This window comes from Excalfactoria chinensis, chromosome 1 (assembly GCF_039878825.1).
Source record: "Excalfactoria chinensis isolate bCotChi1 chromosome 1, bCotChi1.hap2, whole genome shotgun sequence".
Taxonomy (NCBI): domain Eukaryota; kingdom Metazoa; phylum Chordata; class Aves; order Galliformes; family Phasianidae; genus Excalfactoria; species Excalfactoria chinensis.
In genome coordinates, this window is record NC_092825.1 from 32,000,980 (window position 1) to 32,014,863 (window position 13,884).

A 13,884-nucleotide genomic window follows, 5' to 3' on the forward strand; every position below is an offset into this window, starting at 1 on the left:
ATTTTTCCCAGGTAGTCTTTTACATATAAAATGTAACCCCTGATTTTGCTGCTCGAGGTGTTTTCTGCTGCATCTGCCATGAAGGTTCAAATTTATCACAGTACAATCACTAAGTTTAATACACTGCACAATTAATTGAGGTACTTTAGTTTGAATGAACATTGAAGACTTTGGCTCAGATCTTGAAAATGTTTATAATTGGGGATCATCCCATTCTATAGATCTTCCAGTATGTGGGAAATGTGTCTGTGTAAATGCTTTGGGGGCAAGTCCCTTTGCATGTCAACTACAATAGGCTGCTCTGGATTGAGGTTGTTTTCTCTGCTTGTTGGCAGATGTGGATGAATTGATGACTATAAAACGGGAACTGAATCACAGAATTTCTGTTCAATCCGCAAAGTTACTTCATCTTCTGAAGCTGAAAGACAGGCTTGTGCATAAAGTCCAGAAGAACTGCGACATTGTCACAGCTTGTTTACAGGCAGTTTCCCAGAAACGACGTAAGTGCTGTTCTGTGTGCATGTGTATTAGTGTAAGTAGCGTATTTCATTAACATAGGCAGTATTTCAATTAAGGCCTCACCCTTGAATTAAAATCATAAGGCCAGACTGTGCTGTTTCTTACACAACTGACTTCCAGTGATGTCTGTGGCACCTGGCAAAGCGCTGCTTGATTTAAGCTATTGACTAGATAGGCTGCTGTAGCTACAGGTGGAAAATGCTACTGTCTTCTCAGTGTTTTGTTAGTAGTGCATGCAGCTCATTTCTATGGAGTTGATGATTCAAGATGAGGAACATTAGTATAAACAAATTTACTTTCCCCAAACATCTTTATCAGCACGTGTGTGTTTGGAGGTTTCAAAGGGAGCAGGTGGGAAAGGGGAGAATTGTTGTTCTTTAATTGTTTAGCTTTTTCTTCCAACATGGTGGAACCTTTTTCTGAGGCTTGGTAAAATTGTCATCCAAAGGCATGTTGAACTGCTTTTATTAGTTCTGCTACAATGAAAAAATGTAATGTTATGTGTCAAAATAAATAGTAAATATGCCTTCAGAGCGGATGTGTGAAAATAACCCGTTTCCTGTCTTATTTTTTTTATTAACATGCAGCGTGACAGGTACAGAAATGTTCAGGTACAGTAAATAAAGCATGGTCACTTCACAAAAATACCTGGCAGGAGCTTTGAGGTGCATGTAAAATATTATGAAAAGAATCTTACTGTAGTGGCATGTGCTAACATAATTTAGTTATAGGTTGGTCTATTCATTTTTAAGCATTTATAAATGTTCCTTTGGTTGACTTAAAGCATAGCATGAAAGATCTTGGCTGACATGTACTACTCCAGGCATATTTCTTCTTCTCACTTACTATTTTTCTTCATCAACATCAGCTTGATAATCGAGTCTTCAATATTAAGCATACACTATAGTCTACTTTTAAATGAGTATTTCTGTTTTGCATGCATTTAAGTATTTAGAGTATTGACTGTAAATTCTGAAAGTGTGAATGTCCTGATCTCATTTGTCTGGTTAGAACCTTTTTGACTCAAGGGGATGTAGGATTTCATCCTAAATATGAATGTGTTTTTACAATTTTCAGAGACTTTTGTACTTGCTTTTTAAACATAATGCCCCTTTCCATTAACTTGCTGGTGGTACTTGAGATACCAGCTGAAATGTCAAGGTAACAGTTTATCGTCTAATATCAGTACATGGGCACACAGATTTTTGAGGATTCTGTAGGTTTGTATATTTACATACCTTCAGGTTTGATGTTTTTATTGCTAATACAATATGTTACTTAGTGTTAACTTTCAGCTTGTGGCTCAGAAAATCCAGACCTGAGTATCCCAGACCAGCCGAAACTTAGTTATTTCTCATGTTAAGATCTGATCCAAAGCCACTGGAGTTTGTTCAGTGACTTGCTATGGCTCCATTTGCTTTGGAATAGACGTACAAGTTTCCAGTAGTCGTACCTTTGAATTGTTAGGTGATCAGCAGCTGTCCAAAGGCAGGCACAACTGATTTTCTTCCCCCTGGCCTTTTATTCCTGCCTCTGTACTATCCTCCTGCACTGTAATAGGCGGAAACCACTGTGTGGTATGTGGTGAACCAGTCTGGAAAGCTGATCCATTTGAAAGATAATTCCTTTTTTCTTTTCCATAGCACTCCCCCATTTTCATTTTCTGCAGAGAGTGGCAGAAGTGAGAGCATAGGAGCTAAGGTAATACTTAGACAAGTATGACAAGTGCAGTTGCTGTGTATGTAAAGTACTAAAATCTCAGCAAAACTGTTAAACAAAGAGAGAAAAGATCTACTAAATATTTTTCTTCTTTAAATATTATTTTTAGAGGCAAAGAAAAGAAGATTCTTTCACCTGTGGTGTCATTAATTCTCACATTGCAATGTATGTAATAATACAGTGATGCTTCAGTTGATTTATGTGGAGTTTTATGGTTTGTTAATACTGCTGTCACACACATCTTTTGTCCTGAAATCTCTGTGCAAAGGTAGGACATCCGTCAAATTAACCTTAGGATCACATCCAGATGCTTAAATCTGGTTCAATACAAAACCGAAGTTATATTAACACACAGTTCGTTCATATTCTCTGTGTATTTTTGATGAAGAAATATTTTCAAAAGAATCTTTCACAAAGGGTTTGTTTAGTGCTACGAAACCTATAATAACTTTAACTGTGTCTTGTACTGTCTTTAGAAAGGCTTAGTACACTCTGTTGTACTTAGAAACTGAGGTTGAAGATTGTTATTATTCTGCTGTTTAACATTGGTTCCAATACAGAATTCTCTAGGATGACAGTAAATATTTGCTGTTTTTTCCCTTCCCTCCACTGGTTTGATTTAATGCGGAGCCAGCAGGGGGAGACAGCATATTTTATTTCATGCAGAGATTGAGGTATGTCTCTTTGGTTTTCATAGGTTGGTAGCTTTTGTATCATTTCCTTAAACATTAAATTAAAAGCTTCACAGATGGCAAATAAATGTTCTTTACAAGGAAAGTATTGGGTTTCATATGGGAAGCAGCTGGGAAAATAGTGACAAATTATATCTTAATTAGAACTGAGATTGTTAATTCTGATGTGGCCGTGGAAGTTATTGAGAAGCTCCTGATCAAGAGAGCTGAGTCTATAAATTCAGAGTTTTATGTATGTACTTACTAGCAATACTCTGATCTCATTGAGTGCATCTTACCTTGATAGGAAGCCTGTGCAAACTGTTATTACCTGTCCTCAGTGAGGTACCCTCTGCGTTCCCTGGGAGACGGCCAGGCTATGAACTCTTTGTGAGAGTGCGCTATTGTCACTCTACAATGAACTCTTCTTACAGGGTAGGAATCTCTCTTAGAGGATACTGAGAAAGCCTTGTCTGAGACAGTAGTAATATAAGTTGGTTAGTTGTGAGTTGTTCCTCATTCTAGTCTCTAAAATATATATTAAAGAGGAGTGTGTTCTGTATTGAAAATTTAAAAAAAAATTAATATTTCAATTTCCATTTGCAATGAAAAGATAGACTGTGTGCTTTCTGTGTTCATCTACAACTTGTCTTTAGGTTTCCTGTTGTAAATTAAATCTGACTGATTTTAAATTTAACTCAGTAGTTCTGATGTTTGAAGCCAGATGGATTTGCTTTTTTATAGCAATAACCATTTAACTGATCTATCAAAAACACATTCCTCCTTTGATACAGTTAAAATAAGAGGTTTACTTCTTGTGGAGTCTCATTTCATGTCAATCATCCTCAAATGACTCTACCTCTACACCCCAATGATGTTTGTGTACTACTTACATTACTAGTCTCAATCCTTCACGGATGTTAATGAATTTGATACTTTAAGAAATGCTGTGATTGCTTCTTGTTTTTCGTAATGAATTGTTTTAAATTTAATTCTACTTCATCCTTCACCTTTGGGAAGCTTTTTGGTGGGGAAGGAGAAATGGGAAAGAAACAGAATAATGTGCCTAAAGATTTAATGTTTGTTTCCAGTTGTTTGTTAAATTCATGGAATCATAGAATTGCTCAGGTTGGAAAAGACCTTAAAGATCATCAAGTCCAACAGCAACCCAACCATACTACCCTAACTCTAACAACTCCCTTCTAAATTATGTCCTTGTTGCTAAGTGTAGGCTGAATTTTTGTTACAGTTGTTTGCCCTATTGGAGCAATATGTATTTGCTACAATAAATATATTGAAAATTTAAATTATTTTTAACTGATGCGATTGTCAACAAACTGTTACCTGTGTGGTATAAAGACACTGTCTGTTACTTATGACTCAAGATGTGGAAGTGGGCTGAAGACTGATTAGCAAAGATTTCATAATCTGATCTGTGTCCTGTGCTGGTTTGTAGAGAATGAAGTAATGGGACAGGAATGGAGACAACCAACAAATTTAAGGATGCTGCAGTTTGGCTTGTTGAGGTTGGTAGCTGTGAGAATCCTTAGAAAGATCTAACTATAGTGGTGAATACACAGCTACGAAATTAAATGGCATTCATTTATCATATTTCATTCATCTTTAGCCAGCCAAGATTTTGTCAAATCTGAGAGCTCATTCCAGTGCAACAGAAGGCTGGTCTGAGAAGGATCACTTGTGAGCAGCATCAGTATCACTATGCACTATGTCATGGCAAAATGTTTCTGTAACTAGTTGTGTGTCATATTTAGTATTTGCTAATGAACATTAGATTATGTATTCTCAATAACTGTTAGTGAGTCTGTCAGACAGAAAAGTGGGTGTTCTCATACACAATACCAGCAGTGTGGAACACTGAACAGGATGCTGATTGTTACAAGGACAGCAATTTTGATTTTTGAATGCTATTGGGAGTTTGCTAAGTTAGTATTTTATGCAGCTACCTGAAATATTAACACAAAAAAGTGCTACCTCTGCATTAAAGGGTGACAAATAATCAGAACCTGAATAATCCTGGGGACTTTTTAGGTAGTGAACAACGTGATTACTTCATTTTGATGAGAGTCGGATCTTGGAACTGGTATTTCATGAACTGCACAGCCAGGGTGCTGAAACTGAGGAAAGCAGTGCAAGGGGAAGCTGTTCTTTCCTTTTCTATTGCTGAAAAGGAAGTCGTCCTGTTGTTTTTCTCTCAAAAGCAAGAGGATGGGTTTACTCTTTGATTTGATCATATCCCAGCTCAGAAGTTCCCGTGGTCTGTGCATTTGCAGAATATAAATTTCAGAAGATGACAAAAAAAATACTTAGTGCAGTACAGAATCTGGAATCCTCACTTGAGGGGAAATTCCACTTTTAGAATGCAGCAACAAAAAGTATCTTGTTCCAACATGAAATGAAACACCCACTCACAAAGTCAACTGCTTATGAAGCATAATTCTGAAAGCTAACATTTTTGAGCTGAAATGCTTTGTTGGGATTTTGGCGCTCCTTGCCTTTGCTCATTTCATGTTATGTAATGAGCTGTTTTTTAGACATTATAGCATTTAATTTCCAAAAGAGTCAAAATGAAATTATGTTTTTAGCATTTAGAAATATATATATATATATATATATTTTTCCAAATATATTATTTTGTCATGAAGGACTCTGCTCTTCACAAGCTGGCATTTTGTGGTAGTTTTCCAGTAAAGTTTCCAACCAGCTTTGTTACTGGAGGATTTCCTGGGAATATACATTCAGCCATCTCTGCAGTTCACTCTGGCTGCTCAGCACTGAGGTTGCCAAGTTGGCTTAGGAGCTGAACAGCTAACACTTATTCTTAAGCCATGTGTTTTCCTTCAGTCTCTTTGGAGATTATTTAGATCCTTACTTCTTCTGTGTCTGATATTCCTCACTATGCCTCTTTGCCCCTAGCTCTCAACACTGGAATTGAAAATATGTCACTGCTGACATATTACGATCATGTGTTCTGTCATTGGCTAAAATCTGCAGTTTTAAGAAAGGGCTTTTATTGTGGGCTTCTTCGGAGTTTAGTTAAGAAAACAGTCCTGACTGCTGCTTTGGCTAGTGGCAGGATCCAGAAGGAGGATTGCTTTTGTTTTAAACCTTGGGCATCCGGTCAAGGTTTAGGCATATACGCTTTCAGACACTTTGGATTGATGGTATATTGTACAAGGCATGGTTTGGGAGTTACCAGCTCTCATGGTTTGGGAGATAACCAGCCTTCACCCAATGGAGTGCAGTGAGAGCTGGTCAACTAACCATGACATCCCCCTTCTGTATAGACTGTGTGTCCTGCAAACTTTAGGGCCATACATCTGCATGCTTTCTTCTCCCCATTTTGAATACTTCCCTTGGGAAATGACAGACATCTGAGGTGAGGGTAAAGTGATGTCACGTTGATCTGTGTGTAAGTGTCACATATGTACAGTCTCATAGTCGACCTCTGCTGCCGTCACCCTATAATAGCCACCACCCAAGCAGTGGTTGATGCTTTCACCATCTTACCTAACTATATTAAAATAGCTCTACAACGTTTTTATGTAACACAGAAACCTGATGGGTTATTAACAGCTGAATGTGGCTACACTATGTATTACCAGAATAAATACTTCATTGCCTATTATAGATATGATGAGTGAATTCAGTGCATCTTTCTGTAAACAATAATTTTGCTGCTGAATCTAGGCCCATTTTGCAATCAGAAGTGCAGGCTGCTCTGTGTGTGAACACACAGATTGCAGGATCGCTGACGTGTTCTAGTCATACAGTGTTCCTTACAGGATGTGAATATTCTTTGTCATTGTGCTGGCAGCTGTGACAGCAAAGAAAAGCTTGTTAATGCTACAGCTGAGAATATATTTATTTTGTATGTACATACAACTGAGGTTGACTGCTGCCTTTTCTGTATGTTTCTGTGTAGCTGTAGCCCTGTTCCTGTTGCAAAGCGATAGCAGACCTCCTGGGATTAGTTTTGTGATGCACATAGAATTTTGAGTGCACTGAACTATGTGTTTCACAACAGCTGTGCCGTGAGAAGTTGATGCGTGGGATAGTACTTGTTACATAAAATGCTTGCTGAGTATTAGAAATGTGGACTAATCTGATAGATTATTGCAGCTGAATTTCTTTTTTTGGATTCCTTATCAAGTAATGTTCCGGTAGTAGCTATATATGAATTGGTCTGAACAAAGTGGTTCTCGTATCAGTCACATCTTATATCTTCAGTACTGCGATAACTTTGAGAAGTGTTATTGGATGAGCTTGAGCTAAGGAGACTGTTCAGGCTGCTGAAGGAAGGATGCTGATTGTTTGCTGACAGCAGTCAGAGCTGCCTGTTCTCCATCTGCAGTCCCTAGTCAGTCAGTTGGGACATTAGTAACAACTCTGTCAGACAATGTTGTTCTCTTTCTGCGTTGAGATGGATACCTCATCTGCTGTGAAATTTGATTGGCCCCACAGTTCCCTGGAGAACTGGAAAAGCAAGGTTTTTATTAAAGTCACAGTGGGTACATTTGGTTAAGTGACTTGAGATACTGACTTCCTCACAGGATCGCTGTGAAGCTGAGCTCATCCTGTTCCACCCCAGAGAGTCTGCCAGGGGCAGGGAAGTGCCAGGCAGGGCTGGGAGGAGTGGAGTGTGTGGCCTAGCCCAGCAAAGGGCTCAGCACACAGCTCTGTGCAACTCGGGCAGCAGCAGAACTAAAAGCAGGCATGAGCTTTGCTGTGTCCAGGATATCTGGGGTACTAGGAATTCACAGCTTTAAATGAGAATCTGAGATGAAGCTGGCTGTACAACCAGTGCTGCAAAAGGCCATGTGGGAAGGTGTGACACATGCTGAGAGCACGTAATGGAGATAGCCAGCATTCATGTGTCCATTAGACACTTCTGATCTCATCACAGATCTACTCTTACACCTGCAAGTAGTGAAAACACATGGCATTTGTGGGAAATACTGAGCATTCAAGATGTATGGGTTTGTTTATATGTATGAGCTCACGGGATGGGTGGCTGCATCAGTTACCTAACTTTAATACAGATGATACAATCTTTAATCTTTTACTGGAAATACCCTGAGAGAAAAAGCTGTGCAATTGGATTGTATACATAGTCTTTCACACTTGTCTAGTTTAACAGTACATACTTTCTAATTCTTCTAGGGATTGTACTTAAGTGCTATTAACCTTGCTGTTCTTCGTTCTTCTTTTTCCTAATGAAATGCTATTTATTTATTTATTTGGGAAATTGTTGTGAATTTTCAGGAAGGTTAATAGAGCTTCATTGAAAATGTTCAACAGAGTGCATAGCATTTAAGCAATACAGATGAATTTTATCTCTAAGAATCACCCACAAAATGTTCTTTGGTTGAGTCAGTCTTTGAAGAGGAGATTTCCTGGATATTGGAGACCAAATGGAGGATAACTGCTTCTTGGGATAATTAGGGCTAGGCATAGACTGATTTTTGAAGCATCAGTCTGTGCTAGCAGCTGAGTTTCTGCAGTTCTGTGAGATAAGCTTGAATTTAAAAACAAGATGGTGAAAAAGTGGGCTGCGAATTTAGTCCTTTTAGGTCAATACTCCTGGCTATAATTCTACGCAGCTCTGAAGACTTCCTCATATTTGAAATGTTTTCTCCTTGAAGTTAGTAACAAGAGCTGAATTTGACTTGCTGAGCAGTGAATGAGTGCTCTTCACATGCACTTGAAATTTGCCAGAGAAGTAAAGTCTGTTTTATCTCCTCATTTCACCATGTACACCTTTGTAGAAAGAAAGTATTATTAGCATTATTGAAAACCTTTTAAAATTTGAAACTTTTTATTATGTTTTATTAGCAATTAAATTGCTTATAAGCAACTTGGAACCAATCAATGTAATGCTTCCCTTTTTATCCATACAGTACATATTGCCAAAATACAAAGCATGTATAGTTTGTGGTTCTTGGCTTGCATTAGGCATCATTGATAGGTAGCAGTTGGAGGGATTTATTTTCAGTACGTTACTGCTAGTTTCTTGCCTCAACCAGTCATCACCAACAGCAATAGTGGTCCTTAGATCCTGAAGGAGAGATAGTTATCCAGTGAAGTCAGAATGGAAAGGTAATTGGTACATATAGCTGATTCTGATTTTTACACACATATGTATATATTTAGAGAATACTAATCTGAGGAATTAGTTCTAATATTTGTGGTAATACTTAGAGAAGCCCAGTGAAGTCAGGAATTTAATGAGCTTGTCTCTGAATAAACAAATGGTGTGAGGCCCCCTGGAAAACAAATTTATATTACGAGTGGGACACCCAAAGGCTGTCATGTTTGGAGGAGCAATGAGAATTGTCCCAAGCAACACTGGCAGTAAATGGTCAATCAGAGCTTTGCTGTTACCAAAATGCACACTTGTATAGTGTTATACATGTTGAAAATCAATTTTAGTTGGTTCAGGCTTCTGCTCTAAAATCAGCTTTGATTAATCATAAACATATTTAGTTCAGGAAACTTTACCTTTGAAAGTGCATTATAAACAGAAACTTTGAGTTTAAAAAGCTTTGAATAGTAACGCGGTCATGACTGATATCTGCTTTCTTCTCGTGTCGCTCGTGAGCTTCATCAAAATCCTGTTGATCCATCCAACTTGTTTGAATGCTTGATGCACTCTTTTTTTTTACAGGAAGTGGGAGGTGGAAGTTTGAAGTTCCTTTGCTTTATGTTAGTCACTTCCTTTTTTGACAGTTGCAGAAGTGCTCTGTGAAGCTATGGCCCATGTGGTAGATGGAGAAAATAATTATGCGGTGTGGAGGTTTGCAGTAGTTTCATTTACAAACAAAATGTAATCGGAACGTTTCAGTTTCTTAGAGGACTAGTGACTTCTGCAAGCAGCAACTGATGTATATGCAGTCAAAGGTCTTGAGTGCTGGTAGATGACTTCCATGCTGACTGATCAAGATTTGTGGTCCTACAAAATCCATTAGCTTCTGTTGGAGTGAACAGCGTTTTCCTTTGCAATCTCAGATGGGGTTTTGTTTCCATTCCTCTGTAATGAAACTCCATCCATGGAGGCCATATGCTGTGAAAGGGAGGGTCCTTTCTAGGAAATATAAGACTGTTATCTGTGGGCAGTCAGGGACGATGTGTCTTTTTGCTAAATATATACAGAATACCTTGCACATTTTGAGCTTGGTCTTTGATGGAAGTCCTTAGCATTACTGCAGATACAAAATAATATCTAAAACCTTTTGTATGTAAACATGATCCAATTGCCACAGTGCTTCATGGCCCAAAGCAAAGGCGTTCTTTGCTTAGTCTTTTTTCTGGCTTAGGTGGTCACTTTACAGTCAAAGATCTTTGAAAGTGTTCTTTTTCATGGATAAATCTTTTCTTGGAGACATATTGGTTTTGCTTTCATTAGTTTTATTTAGAAGATTAAAATCTTGCTGTTTCTGAAATAGCAGTTGAAATCAATCAAGTTGGCAATTCACACTGTGATATTCAATTTCTATGTTAGATGCTAAACAAATAATCAGATTCTAATAAGGCACCTCTGTTTGAGACCTGAAAGCCTGCAATATACTGTGACCTCTGTTCTGTAAATATTTAAACATGACGACAAATAAAAACAGTCAAAATAATAGTTTTTTGTATTCTTTTCGCTGTATTACATTAGTCTTTTCTGCTGAATTGATGATTAGTTTTTTTAAATGATCATGTGACTTTTAAGTGGGATTCGGGGGTATACCATATACTGTATATACTGTCCAAGACATGCATTTGTTTTCCATCATTTGGAAAGTTAAGGGAACATTGCTTAGTTCTTATGTTTATCATTAATATTTTTAGGTAGGCCTCTTCAGTGATTTTTTTTAGTGTGTCCCTTATGAAAATAGTATTCTGTTTCACTAGAGGCAGATGATTTCTCTGACAAAAAAAGGCATTTGCTGTGACATTCCAGTTAAAATGTTCTCCATATATGATTTATTGGGCATAAAGGCATTGCTGTGACTTTTATTCCACTGGCTAACATGAGACTTCATGCTGTTTACTACAGCAGTTAAAATGCGTTGTTACTATAGCAATGCCTGCATGATGTATCTTTTACCTTGCTCATGAAATGCAAATATCTGCTTAATGTAACTGCATGTGATCTGCTTTACTGTTATAACAAGTGCATAAGTGATATGAGTGAAACAAATTGACTTTTGCTCCTTTTCTCACAACAGATTTCTTTATGTCCTTCATCAGGACAATACTGGTCTTACTGATCTTACTGTCTCTCTGTACTATGCTACTGTGTTTTATTTCTTTCCTTTGAAGCAGGCAGACTGTCTTTCTGTGATTGTACAGCACCTACTCTAATACAGTGCTGTAGACCAGAATTAGAATTTATGGGTGCTGTGGTGAGTAGAGATAGCTTTACAGAGTATCAGGCTTACTCAGTTGTGCAGGTTTGTTGCCCTCTATTACTGGCCTAATAACGGGAATTAATTTATTACTGTCCTGTGATCAAGCAATCGAATATTTAAAACCCTTTTTGTTTCCTATAAGGACAATTCTGATTTAAATCTCTGTGTTGTCCTTTGAGTGCAGCCACAACACACTATGTTAAGGTAAAGGTTTCTAAATCACAGCAAGTTTGTAACATTAGGTTATTTTTTTTTTCTCCTTCTGAAAATTGCTGAGGTCCCTGTGGTTTGTGGCATATGATGTTTAGAATGCATAAGTCGGCTTCTGCTTTTCAGAAATTCTTTCAGATCTCTCATATTAAACTCCAGGAACAGGCATTTCCCATTGGTGGGTCTGGAATGAATTTGGTTACTCTTTGTGCCTAACCCATTGGTATGGGTTGCTGTCATTGTGTGCACAGTGTTGCCATGTTATCAGCAAATGTAGTTTTTCCATTCTCAAAAATATTTTTCTTTTTCCTAGAAACTGCAGGTGCTGCAGAAAATAAACCTTTTTAATAGTGCAATCGTGAGAGCTGGTGACATAGCAAGAAGAAATAATTCATGACAGATAGCATTTGAATATTAACAGAATTCCTAGCTTTCAGTGTGATTGTGTTGTAGGGACAGGTTTCCTAAAGGGCTCAGGAAAGTGGGGCCTTTGTGTGGGTCTGGAGAGACATAAACATGTAGTTTTGTTATTGTTTGCCTTAGTGAGTTTTGGTACTGTATGGCTGCCAGGTCTTTCTGCAGCTCCATTGTTTGTAGAGACAACTACATCTTTACAAATGGGGAGAGGCTATGGGTGGGTTCAAGAGGGTTACAAGTGTCTCTACTTTTGGTTTAGCAGCCTGTGATACTTTTCTTTCTATGATTCTGAAGGGTTTCACATTCTCACACACATAATCCAATTGCATAAGTATTGTTTGTGCTACTTTGAGAATGGTATGGGAAGTGAGGGGCCTGCAGCCAGCCTTACCTGCACTGATTGACTGCCTATGAGTGTAGTGCCTCTCTAGATAGTAAACTGGTCATCACAACTCCATCCCATTCTCTTAGAAACTGCTTTTACAATTGATTTACTGGTGTCTTCATGACAGATGGATGATTTTTGAGTTCTTTTCATGGATGATGCAGAAGTTTCGCACACCTCTCAATTACAACAGACTTTTGTGGGTAGGTGATATGGGGAGAGCTGGCTGTACTGAAGAGACCTTCTCTTTGTCTTTGTCTTTTGTGCCCTAGTATACACATATAGTGTGGAAGGCAAGAGTGGATAGTGTGACTGGAGAGGAAGGGGGAGAATGACCAAGAAAAAATAACAAGTATCATAATGAGTAATCTTGGATCTGAAGTTCTTTCCTGGCTCAGTCCCAATTATACTAAGCTGAAGGATCCTATAGTGTATATATGTCTGCGAGCTTCTTACCACATGATTCTTGTGGATTGATTTCCAAATACACACTACAGTAAATGCTGCTACCTTAATTATGTTCTCTAGGTCATTTCTCAGTAAATACAGCTGAACAACATGCAGGCAATATTCTCTTTCAGACATCTTAGCTATAAACAAACCCATATCGCCAGTGAGCTCTCTACTAAGAATTCCTGAGATTCCCTCTACTTTGCCTTAAATTCTCTAAGAACAAGTGGGCTGTGTTAAGGGCTTCCTTCAAAATAAGGCACTGTTAAAGAGTACTTGCTCTTTAAGCTGTCAGTTTTTGAAGGGAAAAACAAGAAGGGTGTGTGCAGTCTAAAGGAAGATTAACACTGGGCTAGAAATAAGCACGCTGGGATATGTTTCTCAGTTCTGCTGCGCACTTCCTGAGACTAATCTTTTAAGTCTTGATTTTCCATTTCTGAAAATGATAGATATTATTTCCTGTCCGTTGAGTAGTTTATATTTGTACTTATTACCTTTGTAACAAGGATTGGCTCTCACTCCTTTTCTTTTCTGGTTTTTGTTTTGTTTTGTTTCTTTTTCCTATGATATCTAATATAGGACAAAGCAAGGTCCTGGCCTCTTTTGTCACATTTACGCACCAAGTACTAACGAATGGAAAAACTTAAAATATTAATGCTGTGTTGATAATGGTGCGTCAACACACTGAACCATTTTCCTGAGCTCAACCTAGGGGAAGTACATAAGGTGAACTTCTCTAGGCACAAAGACAATAGCTGAACTTCTATTTTTGTTCAGACTCTGGCACTATCCCTTGTCCAGAGAAGGCAACCCTGGTTGACTTATATAAGAGCAGAGATCAGCATAGTAACAAAACCGACTGTTAGTCCAAAATCTTTTCTTCTTTCTTTCTTTCTTTCTTTCTTTCTTTCTTTCTTTCTTTCTTTCTTTCTTTCTTTCTTTCTTTCTTTCTTTCTTTCTTTCTTTCTTTCTTTCTTTCTTTCTTTCTTTCTTCCTTCCTTCCTTCCTTCCTTCCTTCCTTCCTTCCTTCCTTCCTTCCTTCCTTTCCTTTCCTTTCCTTTCCTTTCCTTTCCTTTCCTTTCCTTTCCTTTCCTTTCCT

The 13,884-nt window shown here is 38.0% G+C and overlaps 1 protein-coding gene across 2 annotated transcripts in view; it reads left to right on the plus strand.

The window, feature by feature from the left end:
• The window catches only part of TBC1D30 (TBC1 domain family member 30), a 48,896-nt gene that overhangs the window by 1,845 nt on the left and 33,167 nt on the right, over nt 1-13,884 (plus strand). Inside the window, exons 1-2 of one of the 2 annotated variants that reach the window (XM_072334672.1) lie at nt 369-500; nt 1,107-1,130. Coding sequence is in view for 1 of the 2 variants with exons in the window: in XM_072334634.1 (XP_072190735.1) it covers nt 336-500 (165 nt within the window). In the remaining variant the exon portion in view is untranslated. Of the gene's footprint in view, nt 1-335; nt 501-1,106; nt 1,131-13,884 lie in introns of those variants that run through there. The other variant, XM_072334634.1, reaches the window with a different exon arrangement.